The following is a 16,785-nucleotide window of genomic DNA, read 5'->3' as shown; positions in this document are numbered from 1 at the left end:
ATGCACTGTATTTTGAGAACACAAATTCGTAACTAATGTAATTTTTACATTCTGACGAAAAATAAAATTAATTATGAATACAAATAAAATAAAAGAAGCCTCCCGTGAGTTACTACAAGCTATAAAGTAGATTTAAAAAACGTTGTATAGAATAAAAGCTCACTGTGGGACGTTGTAGAAATGCGTGTGTGCACCACGACAAAGGAGCCTCATTCACTTTACATTGGGGTTGTTTGCGTGGTGCCGACACGCAAATGTAACAAAGTTCGTGACTCCACCACGCATTGTGGTGTTAAGGAGTCGTGGTGGAGTCACGCATTCTGGTGAGATCAGGTTGAACCAAACACACACACCATCAATTACCATCGTGACAGAAACAACCACGTGTTAACATTTCATTTTTTTATTCAATCCAAGAGTCACATTAACAAGTTATATCATAGCAGTCCTGAACAGACAAATTCAAAGTAGCTTGCCGTAATGACTCTTCATCATCAAAATGCATTAATAAAATAAAACCTGTTGAGTATAGAAAAAAGACAGGAAGTAAAGCTACAGAGAAAACAGAGAGTTCAGTTTCTTGGTCCACGGACATAAGCCATCAGAAAAACACTATCGCTCTGTCAAGAGTACACAAGTCTTTCGTCTTAGGCTCTCTGCTGGACAAACTGTGGGAAGCAGGCAGCAGTAGCATAAATACAAGTTTATCTCTCGCAGGTTTACATGTGATCAGATTGATAGCAAGTACAAAAATTAGACTCACCTCTACAGAGGTATTTGACATAAAGGGAAAGTGTGAAAAACAAATGGACTCGCTATATTCGTACAGCCCCGATGCCAAATTGTACTGAAGTATTGAATATATATATAAATGCACATATTTGACTTGATAAAATATATGATTCTTTAGAACTTCACATTGACATTGTGTTACAAAAAACTAACACACATAACTGGGTTACAGTGGCTCAGAACATTTCATTCTGGGTCAATGCTTTGTTTTCCACCTATGTAAACAAACAGTATGGGTTCCGTTATACATAGCTACATAGTGAATTGTATAATTAACCACCTGCTGTAAAATCACATCACTTGGGAGTACATTTAATATTTAATCATTCCACGGTGCAGTTTTTAGTCATTCCAATCGTTTCCAAGTCCTACGCGTTTACAAAGTTGTTTCAAGCTTATACAAATTCCAAAATTCAAACATGTTAAGATGTTTACACGAAGCAAGCTCTTACATAGAGTAACGTAGGACAGCTTTCTGTAATGTGTGATCTCTAATTTCTTCTGCGCTTTCATTATCGCAGCAGATATTTGAATGCAAAAACGTTTATATATTAACAAAATAGAGCTACAATACTGTAACCTACAAACTTAACATGCTTTACTAAAAAAAATTAAGAAAATAATCTAAAGTGCAAGCACAAATACGTACAAGTTTAAAAAGGTGATAGAAGTAAAAGATTGTTGTTTAACATGTTAGTTTATATATGCGTACAGTCTGTGTGTTTGTGCAATGCGGCCCGTCATGTGGTGGCAGACATCACCTCGAGGCCCGACACACTTAAACAATGCCTTTTTCAACCTGCATGCCTTAAACATAAAAAAAAAAGTCAATGGTGAAAGAAGGTTCAAACTGGATAAAAAGTTTAAATTTGAAAACCATGACTTTTTGGGAATATGTCCACTGGAGATCAGCGCTTTGGGTAGCTTCTGATTGTGACAAGATTGTCTATACATTCTCTTTTTTAGCATAAAAACTCTATAGATTCAAGGCTATCGGTTTCATTAAGAAATCTGCATTGTTGTTTCTAAGCAGTCAACTTAGCGATAATCAGCAGTAATAATATAACAACAATAAACCTTTAAACTGTGTAGGAGGTGTACGACACAAAACATTTGCAGTATTATACAAAGGAAAATGATAATGTAGCTCATTTGTCACCATCAATACAATCTGCAAAAGAGAGAAGATCACAGATCTTTGTCATGGCAGTGGAAATAAAAATCATTCATATACGTATTTCAAAAATTCACAAAATGTCCTGCATTTGGAATATTCTAAATGCATATCAGAACTCTTTAGAAGCATATCTTTTGAGAAGATTTAAGAGATGTGAACTATTGCTACACCGAAAGCCATAATGAGAGTACATGTACAGTATGCATGGTCATGAATGGGATGGGAACGTGAAGCTCACCCACACAAACGTATACAATTCAAAGTTGTTCATTCTGAAGTGATATCAATAAACACAAACTCAATGGACTGAAACCATGAATGCACAGATCCAAAGTATAACCGGCTACAAACAGAGTCTCTTGTGTTTCATTCATCTGCTCAGGAGAGGTATTCCCTTTAACATTTAGTCGTGCTATAAAATAACATGATGTATAGCACTGTACATTTTGAAAGGCGTTGTAGTATAATATCGTTTCACGTTTGCAGAAATACGAGACATAAATAAGGTGATTGAAATGAGCATCATTATGTGTGGCTTTCTGGCCAATAATTCCAAAAATTGATTGTAATTTTAGATTCTTGATTTCAAAATCAAACAAAGATACTTTATGGTAAATTCTGGACACATTGCAAAACGCCAGAATAAAATACTTCGCACTGAAGTGAAACTGTGTGCTAAAATATGTTAAAGAATACTAATGACTAAAGAAGAGTGATTTCAGATTACATTTGTAATCCTATATAGTAATAATAAAACATAGGCCAACCCAGCCTTTGATTATTAACGCTGCAGGCTGCATGTTAGTGCACTAAGAAGTAATACAATCACATTGTGTGCCAATTAGATCATGATAACAAAAACACAAAAAACCAGGCAAACATATTACCATAGGTGGATATTTTCCAATTCTCAACTGGTCCCTTGAATGTGGCTAGATGCAAAGGTACTTGGGTATCTTTTGAAAAACAAGCGACTTAAGGCCCATTGTTTGAATATTCCATGAACACATGAGAAGTAGACGTTTCAGAGATACTGAGGATATGCTGTGAAAATGGTAGGAATGACTACAAATATAGCAGTGTAAGACAGAAAGGGAAGTAATATGACCTTGCCTTTAGAATACCCAACAAAGCCACCTAACTGTGCTTTCAATGGCCACACATTGTGAGCCCCCTCCCCTCCTTGCAGCCATTACACTACTGACAGAAAAGGACAGTACAGACATGACGGGTGACATTAAATCACCCAATGCATTTTTGGTCCACGTTGTGTGATTTCAACAATAAAAAAAAAGACACTTCAATTCGCCAACCTGAAAGAAATGTGTGAAGATAATGTGACTGAGGAGTAACAGATGAGTACTGAAAATAAAGACATGCACTTCACCCAGTGAGCATCAAAAATGATGACATCATACAAGTTACATTTTTGTCACTGAACCCTGAGCTAAATCAAATGTATCACTGTATATGTAAGAGGCTCATAGCAATTATGACCGTCCACTCAGAGACCCGGGTTAACCTCAAATGTGGCTACTGTACCTACAATTGTCACCAGTACCCTTAGGACTCCCTTCTTCAGATGAATAATCCTCAATACTGCTCAAAATATCATGAGCCCAAGCACTCTGCACTTCAGTTCAAAAGGCAGCTACCATTAAAGAGAGGGAACAGATACAAGTTACAGGTAAAAGAATCCAACACTGATTTTTACTAAATATTTGTTAACTTCCCTGCCCGGGGCTTGTGTTTTTTCTCGCTTCCATCATGTTGAACACATGCGCAGATAGCACTATGTTGGAGGAAAAAACATTTGCCCCAGGAATTTTTTATAAGTGCTTGCCCTATAAGTATTCAAGCCTCTGACAGCCATTGTTTGGCATTTTGACGATCCTTTCTATGAAAAAAAAAAGGAATTTATAACAAAATAAACTGGTTACCAGAATGAAGATAACCAAAATCATGGACACAATACTAATACAAAAGGGTAAGGTAAACTTCTTCATTTTTGTAGTTGTGGTTACTAAAATGATTTGATACTTGTCAAACATTTTAATAACCAACAAGTACATAGATACCCTCTGCTCCCCCACTACACAACACCCTCTCACCAGGAGAGGTGTTTGTTTTTCTCCCACTTTTTAAACCCTTTTAGTTGTGTTTCTTGAAAAGTCCATCTATTGTGCCGTCATGGTCTTTGGGGCTGAAGTCAGGGCAGATCCCGTTAGCTGTTTTTTTGTTGGCAGTGCCTCGCAGCTTCCGGGAAGACAGGCTGGACTCTGTGTGGTGAACGTGGCAGGAGCCGCTGCTGAGGCCTGCGTTCTCTGCGTACAGGTACTCCTCTGAAATGTCTGGGTGCTGCTCCACAAAGCATCTGAACTTATCTGTAGAAAGGCAAGGCAAGTTTATTTATAAACATAAGGCAATTCAAAGTGCTTTACAAAAATGAAAGACATTAAGAAAATGGCATTTAAAAACAGTCATTAAAAAGCAAAGATAATAAAATAAACATTAAAAGAAAAAATACATGAATAAAAGTTACAGTGCAGTTTAAGATGTGAATAGTTCAATTAAAAGCAGTGGCAACAAGAAAGGTCTTCAGCCTGGATTTAAAAGTAGTAAGAGTTGCAGTGGACCTGCAGGTTTCTGGGAGTTTGTTCTCGATATTTGGAGCATAATAACTGAACGCTGTGAAAGACCACAGGAGGGCGCCAGAGGCAAAGAAAGCATGAGACTGAGGCCTAAGAAATGCCCAGAGACAGACTGACATGGTTGTGAATCTACTGCTCCTCATGAACAAAAGCTAAATTAATAAAGATGACCTTATTGACTTAATTGTATCAAATCTCTTACCAAATGTGATCTTCCCTGTGTCTTCGGGATCGATGGCAGTGAAGAGACGCGACACGCTGAGGTGCGTCACTCCTAAAGCCGTTTTCAGGATAACTGCCAGCTCCATCTCTGTGATAGCACCGTCCTCCTCTGCCTCAAACATCTGCATAACACACAATGGGGAGAAGCGCAGGTGTTATCTCTCTTGTTATCAGCACTCTGACTGGTTGTCAGATAAGGAGCCAGAGAAATTGTTCTTTAAGTGGTTTCCCAAGTTTTTATAAATCATAAATCTTTATTCTCAATACTACTCATTGTTTGGTTATCAACAGATTGGTTGTTATGATAATGCACATTAAATCTGATGTAATGAAATACACATCTGAGCATGGACAATGAGAAACCTATGTTTAAACATGTGTCAATATGCTAGAACTGCTTTATTAGAACCTACAGTTAGCGTCATTTTAACACAGCACATGTCTCATTGAGATCCTAAGCAGGCACAGGGAACTCTTTTTCTGTCTGGTGGTTAGATAAGCGTAAAGCTTGAAAACAGAACATACCTTGAAGGCCAATTTCATCGTTTCCAGAGTTTTGGCGGGTCTGCATATGACAGATAAGGCTATCACATATTCTCTGATATCCATGCAGTTATCTTCATGCTGGAAAAACGAGAGAAAAACAACGCTTTACGAAAGATGAAGACAGAGGATGTGAGCAAGGCTGCGGGTGATTGTTGATTAGGTCGTGAACACATCGCTGCAATAAAAAACATGATTGTTTGTTTGGGTTCTATACTGCAAATGTATCCCCGAATGAAAAGCAAGGGGCTGTGATTAGTTTCAAATATGCATCTGGTATTCAATGCAGCCTCCAGTCTTTACAGTGTTTTTATAGAAGCACTTAGTCAACTGCCTGCTTGGAGTTTATTCATGCACTAAACTGAAGCACAAAATGCTTACTGCACATGTATCACAACTCCTGTCATTTAGTGTAGCTATATTGCAGTGCTTTATCCATCGAAGGCGAGTATTACGTAATATGAGAGTTATCCTTTAGAGCTGTCATGGTTGTGAGTGAAACAGTTCGAGTCTTTACCTCATCAAAAAGAGAGAACATGTCTCGGAGCATCTCTGAAACTGGCACGTCGAGGAACTGAGCAAAGTCGTCCAAGTCCAGCTTCTGACCTTCCAGCTTCCTGGCTCTGTTCACATAATCCTGCAGAACCTTCTCAGTGTTCCGGGGTTTTAGCCTGGGGCAGCAAGGAGGGATACATTTACAGTCATTAATAACTGGGTCATAGAAAACATCATAATGACCATATTATAGAGTTGTATCACATCAATTGCTACCTTTTTTGGACTGCATTCAATTAAGATTCTGCCGTATTGCTGCCAAATAATGAACATTTTCTATCCTTTTTCTCTTATCTGCACTAATCTTAGTCCTTGTCCCTGCCGAATATTGGACTCCATCATAAGACTTAGTGCTGCCAGTTTTGCCTTTCACCTCCCAGAGAGGAGTTGCACCAATAAGCCAAGCCATGTGTGGACTGGACACTATCCCCCTCCAGATCACACACTGTGCAGGCACAAGACCAACCAATGGAAGTCAGCAGCACAGCCACAAGAACACAATCCCATACTCCACCACCTGTGCACAAGACCAGTTTGATTCGCTGGAAAGCAAACCACTGCCAGATATTGAATCTGGATCCCTGCAGTGTTTGGTGAGTTCTTTGCCCTTGTTTCACCCTTTTTGCCCCTGGCCTGGTTCTCTTTGATGGGAGGATTACATTGGAATGGTTGAGAGACTCACCCCAGTCTCCTGGCGAGCTTGGAAAACTCCAGCAGACAGGTGTCCACTGGCAGTCTCAGCTGGCCTTCTGCCATGGCCAGCTGGCAGTCTTCAAATGAGTAGTCTGTGATGGGAACCCCCAGGGCTCTGAGCAAGGCGACAAGGAGACAGTGATCAGTATGTACAAATCAATACGAACTCTGGTGAAGACTCATAAAGGATAACTTAGTGACTGATATGGCAACTTTGATGATTGGAACAATGTGTTTAGTTTTTCTGCAGGACTTTTGTTTCCCATCCCCAGCTTCAAGAAGTGAAGCAGAGTGTGGGACAGAATGATAACACAGGTAAACTGTGAGCACTGCATACGATGGTTTGAATGAAGAGATATGCCGGGTGGTACAGAACATTAACATTACTGCAGGAGTTGTTATACTCAATGCAGGAGAGGTATTCAAGGTAGACAAAGTGTCAATACTCAGGAATATCAGGGATGCAAAATGTAAATAGAAGGTTTCAATTTAACATTTTATCTTCACATTTTCACAAAGTGATTGACCTGTGTTAAACTTTCGCCAATCCTTCTCCTTGGTCGAATTACAATAATGTTGTTGACCTAAAAGCAAACAAAGGCACTTCCTTGTTTGTTACATTGCTCGTTGTCCCTATTAGACAATACAAAGGTATATTGTATTTGATGTTTATACATTTAAAAAATAACTGTGGAGAGTTATCACCTATCCCCTCAACCTTTCCCTTTGTACATTCAAAAGGAGCGTCTGCCACATATGATATGAACAATACATTTAACTTACTTTGCCAAGACACGTCTCACGTTGATAGCATAGAGAGCAGGGTTCTTTTTCTCCTCCTCTGACGGTGTGTAAATGGGAAGGAACTGCAGAGAGACAGAGAGAAGAAATAAACTTCCTTTCACATAGAATACGTTGAAATACTACAAGTGCAGGGATTATCATGACTTAATAGGGCAAGATGTACATGCAGTATGGGGAGCTTACCTCGACCACAAACCTGTTGTGCAACTGGCAGAGTGTCAGCCACAAGATTTCAAACCTGTGAAGATAAAAGGACACGTTCAAAAACAGTAAACAAATGCAGTAACAAAGACATGTGATTGGTGTCCATGGCAAAAAAGGTCCGACAAAGAATTTACGGTGTGTTCAAAAGACAACACTTTTTTTCTCAGAAATTGCTCACTTCAACAGTTTTTCGAAAATGTTCACATTGTTAAATCATTACTTTTCAAAACCAAAAAGCCAGTGTTTGGACAGACTATTTTTTTTTTAAGTACGCTTGTCAAAGCTTAGGGAAATGCATACAAGCTCAACTTTGGTATGAATATATATATATGTAAATGTAGTATTACTCTTAAACTTTCTATGACAGGTTTGAAATGAAATGATAGTCTGACTGCATAATGTTAGAGTTTGTGTGTGTCTTTCAGAGATTTATTCCAATAATGTATAGCTGTGCTCCTCCGAGCCGGGCACACAGCCAGATGCATTCACAGAGCCAGCATAATGATGGAAACCACACCGAAACGTGATACAGACACATTATTCTACAGACATATATTCTGAGGATGCTCCAGGGACAGATAACAAGGGCAGGGTTTCTCCTCCAGCCAGAACTAATCTGCTTCCAGTCTATTTGAGATCTCACTGAGGAGATTCTGGTTCAGACCACAATGTTCAGTTCAAAAATAGTATCCTGCACTTGAGTTGTAGAATGACAACCTTGACGAACCTTTCAATTATGTTCATAAGAAAAACTATAACGCTAATCTTTTTCAGAGACACTGTCAAATTACTTTATTCAATATGTATTTTTTTTAGGTCGGAATAATTATCTTTCTGTACAGTGTAACCCTAACCCAGATGTTGGAGGATTTATACTTCATCACCATCACCATCACCATCATCATCATCATCCAGTCTTATTATCATTTATTTTATTATATATTTATGATGCATTTAAAAAGAGTTAAAAAACACAGTGCATTGTACATTTTAACAGCAAGCAAATATACCGAAGCACACTTTATATGAAATAAGGAATTGTGTACTTACGCTCCAGGCCCTTGCCACGTCCATGTGATCGAGTCCTGTAAAGAACATGAAGTGTAAACATCAGTTTGAAGTAAATATTCATTTTAATATTTCAAGAATGCTTTTCTTATGAACCGTTTGTTTCTTCCCGCAGCTGTTCCTGCTAAGAAACAGTTCATGCTCATTTGCCCACCAAACACCAGATTAAGCGTAATGAGGTTAAGGCAGGAAATCACCACGCTTACAAATCATGATAAGATCAGGTTGCCCCTTCTAGATAACAATATACCAGTTTTGGCATATTTCTAAGAGTAAAGAGATGATTTTTAAGCACAAGTGTGTCTCGTTAGTCATTGCTAAGGTCACAGGTTTACTAACAGTAATGTAGGCATACTGTAGTTACTAAGGTGCATGCAAACACAATGACTTAGCAAGAAAATAAGTGACATATTTCAGATATGTATCAATCTTTTGACTCATTTATTTCAAAAGCCTAACCACAGAATCAGGACTGGCACCACTCAAATGTTGCAACTACATTTGTGATTTCTGCAACTGACCTCAGATATAGCAGACCATATAGCAATAGCTCCCTCAATAGAACATGTTAGCTGCATTTATAACAGCCTAAAACAGTTCCATCTCACAATGTCCTGCGTGCATTACCACAGCCTCACTAACAACAAGCCCTATAACAAGAGATATGCCTTTATTTGCCTTCTGAGTCACACCATGATTAGCCAGATTCCCAGTCAGGCTATCAGGAAGAAACTGTGTGCGCATCACTGAGTTCTTCTCATAACCCAGATGTAAACAACGTAAACTAAATCAGACTCGTTTGTCGTTCCAGTAGGCCTCTCGTGAAGAAAGAGTCCATCATTCATACGAGATGCAAATTAGTTTAGTCTAATCCGAGCATCCAGAGCATGAGCGGGGTAAACTCTTTCTTTCACAATAAAATCTTCACCTATATAGAATATACTTGCCAGAGGCTGTGGAAGCACAATGGGAATTACATTTGAATCATAAATTAAATAAACAGTTGTAAATGTTTTATAAATAAACCAAAAATAGTGCATTCACTTAAGTATGCTGCTGCGGCAACATGAGTCCCATATGCCCACAGCATGTTGTATCTACATAATTACTACACGACTGGATTACAAAGCCTTCACAGACACATGATATCTGCGGAGCTTTGCAGTTGAGTAGGCACAGGGTATCGAAGCACTGATTGTTTTTTTTTTATATTGACTATTTTTGTTTCTTGTTGTGTTAGTTTTAAATGTAAGATTCAGCCTATTAACCAATATACACTGTATGTGTTCTCTTCTTTACCTTTTGAAACAGTGTCAGCGTTATCCCTGTATTTAAAATCAAACAACGACACAATGTGACCACGACAACAAGCGTTGACCGGTGGAGGATCTCACAGTACCGTATGGGATTCTGCTGAGTTTGCACATCTTTCTGCATTACTCAGAACATTTTCTCCTTCATGGATACTATATATAACTGCAATATCTTTCTACCCACCATGTGACCGGCAAGATCGTTACCTACCCACTGAGTGAGACTCTGGTGAGGTGCCAGGCATAGTATACACACACGCACACATACAAACACACACAAAATATGGCGCATGCAAATACTTCACAACTAACGCTGTGAATATGGAGATTGCTGGGGAGTCACTCATGATAGATAACCTATTGGTTTGATTTTACAACACTTCAATACAAAATAGAAACTTAAATTGTTATGTAGAAAACTAAAATCGTATTGAATGTTTGTTCAAATTATCTTACCAGTTTATTGGGGTAACGAATCACTACAGGCTGCACGGGTACAGCTGGGATGAAGGCCCCTGCAAGAGTAAACAAGACAAATAAATTGACTAAAGAACAATAGCACAATTATTTGAATAATATTTGCATGTTTTGTAGGTGCACTCAATGACATTTTACAAATCAAAAACACCAAAGGAATCAATGCAGAAATTAAAAAAGGCATTTATTTGCATATTCAAATATCTGCCAAATAAATCAGCCACCGATCCAGCCAAATGCCCAACCTTATTTTATCTCTATGCTTTATCTGTTTATCAAAGATGTTCTTCCAGCAGAATTTTTTTTATTTGTAATAATAAGTACATTTGCACGCAGGGTTACATGTGAAATGTCACTGCATGTGAGCAAAATGGCAGCATCATTTTGAAGGATAATCAAAAGAGAAAAGCTTAATAAAATGATGATGGGAGCGTTTTACCTGGCTTGAAGGTGATTAGGCAGGATCTATTTGTGCATGTTCCTTCTGGAAATATCATTATCTGTAGGAAGGAAGGAATGGTTCACAAATAAAAAAACAAAAACAGGGGTCTCATCCTGAACAAAATGTTATAAAACAAAACGATGTTTATTAGCTTGCACTAAAAAGAAAAATCTAATTAAATGTACTCCTGTTTAAATCAGGTGATGTTATCTGTATAAGCATCACATTTCTGTTTACCTGAGGCCATTCCCCCCCTGAGTGGGCTCTGCGTTTGATCTCCTCCACAGTCTTCTTTCTGGAGTCCTGGTCCGACCGTGAGACAAACACCGGTCTGATGAACTTAATCAGAGCTGGAAACAAGAACGCAGAAAGAACAGATGCTAATTTAGTTATTTAATTTGACATTAACTAATGTTTCTATGCATTATTGGTATCTACTGCATTAGGTAGAAGGAGATGAGGGAACTCTGACAGCTGGATCCAACAGGAATATGCACAATTTGCAAGAACTCAGACAAGTTAACCAGGTAACACATGCCGTGTATGTATATTGTGCCGCAGGGATGACATACTTTTGTAGGCCAAGCCAGAAGTTATCTTTGCCCTGGTTCCTTTAATCCTCTAATGAAAAGTAAATTGTCTTTCACCATTTCAGATTTTTGAAGCATAAATGCAATCACCAGAAGTGAGATAGTATAGTAATGTTTTATAATAAACTATACCATGGTCACATGACTATAGTCTAATTTAGCCACTTGTTAGCAAACAAATGTAAGAAAAGTACAAGCTTTAGAGTTCACATTTGGGTTATAAGCTGACCTTTTTTGCTGTAAAACATAAGTGACAATCTCTCAAACTGCCTTAATCACAGACCTTATGTCTGCCATCAAACCAAAAAGCCATTAAAAAAACTCATCGACTGAAAAATGATAACATTTTCAGCTTAAGGACTGATTAGTGCAGCAATATATTGCCTTAAACAGTAAAGAATGATGTAATTAGCATTATGATCATGACTTTTGAACGATCAGATACATCATTTCAGAAGCAAAAACACTTCACTAAGAAAAGCCAGGAAGGGAAGAGAGCATATCATCTCCTTTTTACATCAACCCCCACTCTAATGATGTCCTTAAACAAAGCACTTAAATCCAAATTACTCAGCAACAGAGCTGCACATTGAAGAGACGAAGAATGTGGCTGTACTGAAACATTCCTCTGTGTTTTTGTGACATTTATGTAAAAAACTACTGTTGAGTAAAAACTATAGGTTACTTACGTAACCCCAGTCTCAGAGTAACATGAAGTGATATGTCTCACTATGGGATGTGCCTCATCGCGGAGCAAACAGAAGCATCAATCTCATTACGCCAATCCTGATTGGCTGGTGATCTTGACGTCAGCGTCAGGGGAAATCAGCCCCTATAAGTAGCTTGCGCTACAACGCATGCGTCATTCAAAATAACCACCTCTTCTCGCTTCACCATAGCAAGGAGGGCCGTCTGGTGAGACACCTCACTTCATGTTACTCTGAGGACTGGGGTTACGTAAGTAACCTATAGTTCTCATTCATAACACTCCGTTCGATGTCTCACTATGGGATATTGTAGCTCCCGTATTGCCAGACGAGCTTATCTCGAAGATCACCGATCAACCAGAATTTAACAGGTGGAGTCCCGACTCAACAAGGTGCCCAGCACTGCTCGGGCCACGCTTGGAGCGGAGACGTTTAGCCTGTAAAAGCGGACAAAAGTGAGCGGTGAGGACCAGCTCGCCGCTGCACAGATGTCTTGGATGGAAACACCCTTGAACAAAGCCCAGGATGTAGCCAGGCCCCGAGTCGAGTGAGCCCGCAGACCCGAAGGTGCTTGCAAATTCTGACTCGTATAGGCCAAAGCAATTGCCTCCACAATCCAGTGGGAGAGCCGTTGCTTAGTAACAGGCTTACCCTTGTGAGGGTTAGCCCAGGACACGAAGAGTTGGTCATTAAGACGAAGCTCCTTTGATCTGTCCATATATGTGTGTAAAGCCCGGACTGGACACAACAGATCCTGCTGCTGCTCCCTGGAGGAAACTAGCGGCGGAGGAAATGCCTCAATGTCAATTGGGGTACACGAACCAACCACCTTTGGTGTAAAGGCAGGGTTGGGCTTCAACAACACTCTAATTTGCCCTGGGGCGAACTGAGTGCATGAGGTACAGACATTGCGTGAATATTGCTGACCCGCTTGGCGGCTCTGCCATAACGCACCCACAGCGGACTCACGATCCTTGGATGTGGAGTCCAGTCTGCATAGAGTGGTGCACCTCTGGACAGTAATTCTGTCCCGAGGTGCATAACTCCCGGTACCTGTGTCGCTCTCAGAGAGAGGAGACGTCTGCCGCTCCAAGGGATCAGTTTGTGTGCCAGTGTGTGTGACTGGAGACAACGCAACCTCCCTTGGTGGTTCATACACGATGTTGTGTTGTCTGTCCTCACGAGGACATGGTGTCCTCTGAGAGAAGGCAGGAAGCGTTTTAGGGTGGGGAAACACCGCTAAAAGCTCCGGGTGATTTACGTGCGCCCGCTGGAGGTCTCTGATCTAGAGACCCCTCACCGGGCGACCTTCGTAAATACCATCCTGTCTGACCTGCGTCCGTGGTGACCACCTTCCGTGAAAGGACAGCACCCGTAGGCGCGAGAGAGAGAACCTCTCTCTCCAGAATATGGGTTGACTCTCTCTGGGTTTGTGAAAACAGATAAAGTATAACTGTTTTGAGAAGCCCAGGCAGATGTCGTGAGTATCTCCTGCTGTATGCTCCAGCTGAGATGTCACGCTTACGGCTCCAGCCGGCACTGCGCATGCGCGTGACGGTGGTGCCCTTAAAGCCCCAGCCGGCACTGCGCGTGACGGTGGTGCCCTTAAAGCCCCAGCCGGCACTGCGTGTGGCGGTGGTGCCTTCACAGACCCGTCAGTAAACCGCCTTTTGAGAGATGCCGTAGCTGCTCTCAGAAGGGGAACAATTGACGGGCTGTTTATTGTTTTTATTGATTTTCTTTTCATTTTTTTGAGCTGCGCCCTCGGCCTGAAGCCTGGATGCGTCAGCGGCAAATGTTTTATAACAAAAGAATCAATCAGCATGTGACATGTGTTTGTGCGGACTTGAGGATGGTGTTTAGGCATCTCTCGAGGCGGCGGGAACACATTCACGGAGGGGAGAAGGAGGGGCTGTCACGCCGCTCGCTTCTTCTTCCTCGACTGCTGGCCGAAATTCTGGGTTGGCTGAGCCTGAGCTGCAGCCGGAACCGGAGATTTTCTCGGCCAACTTGCCCTTGTCTCCAGCCTGGGCTGGGGACTCGGGGTGGGCTGCGACCTCTGCTTGTCCGGTGCTTTAAACCGAGCAGAGTTCGAGACAGCTTGGGTGAAGGACTGCTGCTGCGAAGGCAGCAGCTGGACCCTTCGAGGGAGGCAGAGGTGGAGTGCCTCGTCCTCCTTCTTCTTCGTCTCACACCTCGTTTGCATGGAGGCGAGAGCGGAGCCGAAAATTCCCTCGGGAACGATGGGCATATCCAGCACATCCTCCTTTTCTCGGTCAGGGAGGTTGGTGATGTTGAGCCATCTCGCTCTTTCCTGCACCACCATGATCCCCATTACCTTGCCCGTGGCCTGGACGGCGCAGCGCTGGACACGTAGGCAAATGTCCGTGACCGCTGCCATCTCGTCCAGAGTGGCTGCTCCCGGGCTACCCGACAGGTCCTCGCAGAGCTCCGCTTGGTAGGCGGTTAGCAATGAGGACACGTTCAGGGCCCTGGCGGACAGCGCTGCCGCTTTGTAGGACTTTTCAGTCATTGTAGACTGAAAGCGGTCCGACTTTGCTGGCAGCGTGGGGTTCCTGCTCGGTGACGGGCCCACCTTCGGTAGAAGGTGGGCCGCTACCAGCGGTTCCATGGGCGGTATGCGGAGCAGGCCGAGCCTCTCCATTCCGTCGCAGTCTAGGGAGGAGGTACCCTGGATTGGGACCTTGTTGCTGAAGGGCCGGTCTCTCCACGAGACCGACACTTCATCCAACATTTCCGGGAAGACCGGAAGGAGTTGCCTCTTTTTGCCCGCTGCTTGGGGAAGATGTTTTCCCTCGTAGCGGGATCTGGAGGTCTCCTTGGCCATTTCAGGCCACGGGACGTTGAGTCTTACCGCAGCGCGTTTGCACACGGCCTGCAGGTCCATGCTCAGACCGGGCGAAGCTGGTGTGCTATCGCCCGGGAGAGCAGCCCTCGCTCCAGGCTTTGTAGCCTGAGCCGATGACATGAAGGTGTCCTCTTCTTGGTCATCCGACTCGGACAGGAGGAACGCCAGGGTGTCCTCCTCTTCGTCCTCCTCATAGTCCAGCTCGAGGACATCCTCCGCGGGTGAGACCATGGTGAGGTCTAACCGGGAGACCCAGCTTGGTAAAGCGCGGGAATCCGTTCCCGCGTGTCTTGTCGTCACCGGGTCCCGGCCTGCCAGGGCGCGGGATTCCGGTTCTGTGGCCATGTGGATAATGAGCCCCAGACCGACACGGAGAGGGGTTCACTCTCTGTGGCCGGCGGGTCCATGGACATGGGGGGGTCCTGTTCCGACAGGCTAGCTTGTCTTGCTAACCGTCGGCGGAGGCTCTTAACGGTGAAGCTGACAAAATGTCCGCATGAGCCGGGGTTGTCGATAGCGCCTCGGGCGTGTTCCAGCCCGAGGCAGGACGAACAGACCTGGTATGTGTCTGTGCCCGAGATCTTCAACCCGCAGCCGCAGAGTCGAGCCACCAAGTCGAGCAACCGAGTCGAGCCACCGAGTCCCTGACTCCTCTGGTGTGAGGGAGAGGGGCGTCCATCGTGGTCGCCTCGTGGCGTGGAGAGGGCCCGCTCTTGACAGGTGGGACAGGAGAAAAAGGTATTACCACCTTGTCCTTAATCCGGAGAAAAAGGACGGTGTGGGTCTTTTATTCCCGGAGAATACTGACTGGTGTGGCAGTATGCTCCTTTTTAATCCTTTTCCCCTCCGTGGAGAAGAGAAAAGAAAAACGTCCTCACTACCGTGGTGTCGGTAGAGAGGGAGCGAGCTAGCAACAGGTGTGCTGCTAGCTTGAAAAATCGGACCTCCCTTACTTTCTCGGGTAAGAGAAGGGCGAGGTCGATTTTTTTAAAATACTAACAGCGTTAGTACTACCGTCTTCCTGCGAAGCAGAAGGAGTAGCCGGCGAGCGCTCGTCGACCGAAATGGGTATTTGGGTTCAGTCTGTGGACAGTGAAGCTTGCCCGGCTACTGTAGATATGTGCTCTGAAGCGAGAAGAGGTGTTTGAATGACGCATGCGTCGTGGCGCAAGCTACTTATAGGGGGTGATTTCCCTGACGCTGACGTCAAGATCACCAGCCAATCAGGATTGGTGTAATGAGATTGATGCTTCCGTTTGCTCCGCGATGAGGCGCATCCCATAGTGAGACATCGAACGGAGTGTTATGAATGAGAACTGATAAGTTGAGTTATGTTAACTTATCAGTTTTAATCAGGGTGCACACTTTTTGATTGTGGGTGAATAGACGGCATCTATTGTACGTATGTCCGTCCTGGGAGAGGGATCCCTCCTCTGTGGGGTTTCTCTGGAAGTGTTTCCTTGTACGATTTGAGGGTCTAAGGACAGAGGGTGTCGTATTGTCATACTGATATTCTGTACAAACTGTGAAGACCACTGAGACAAATGTAACATTTGTGATATTGGGCTATATAAATAAACATTGATTGATTGAAGAACAAATTGATTCCAACTGTGAGCCGTCTGCCCAGAGGAAGGGATTAGGTCTCTATCTGGTACCGTGAGACACTTTGCACACG

At 42.7% G+C, this 16,785-nt stretch overlaps 1 protein-coding gene across 3 annotated transcripts in view; it reads right to left on the bottom strand.

The window, feature by feature from the left end:
• Positions 1 to 387: 387 nt before the first annotated feature.
• The window catches only part of LOC117461242 (lysophosphatidylcholine acyltransferase 1), a 46,628-nt gene continuing 30,230 nt past the window's right edge, over positions 388 to 16,785 (bottom strand). For all 3 annotated transcript variants that reach the window (XM_034103040.1, XM_071205831.1, XM_071205832.1), the window contains 11 exons: positions 11,179 to 11,291; positions 10,939 to 10,999; positions 10,479 to 10,537; positions 8,692 to 8,726; positions 7,621 to 7,675; positions 7,417 to 7,499; positions 6,623 to 6,748; positions 5,903 to 6,056; positions 5,368 to 5,466; positions 4,823 to 4,964; positions 388 to 4,353 (listed from right to left, as the gene is read on the bottom strand). In XM_034103040.1, coding sequence (XP_033958931.1) covers positions 4,121 to 4,353; positions 4,823 to 4,964; positions 5,368 to 5,466; positions 5,903 to 6,056; positions 6,623 to 6,748; positions 7,417 to 7,499; positions 7,621 to 7,675; positions 8,692 to 8,726; positions 10,479 to 10,537; positions 10,939 to 10,999; positions 11,179 to 11,291 — 1,160 coding nt within the window. In that variant the 3' untranslated portion in view covers positions 388 to 4,120. The remainder of the gene's footprint in view (positions 4,354 to 4,822; positions 4,965 to 5,367; positions 5,467 to 5,902; positions 6,057 to 6,622; positions 6,749 to 7,416; positions 7,500 to 7,620; positions 7,676 to 8,691; positions 8,727 to 10,478; positions 10,538 to 10,938; positions 11,000 to 11,178; positions 11,292 to 16,785) is intronic.

Source organism: Pseudochaenichthys georgianus, chromosome 16 (genome assembly GCF_902827115.2).
Source record: "Pseudochaenichthys georgianus chromosome 16, fPseGeo1.2, whole genome shotgun sequence".
Classification (NCBI taxonomy): Eukaryota; Metazoa; Chordata; class Actinopteri; order Perciformes; family Channichthyidae; genus Pseudochaenichthys; species Pseudochaenichthys georgianus.
This window is presented reverse-complemented; position numbering and strand designations above follow the sequence as displayed.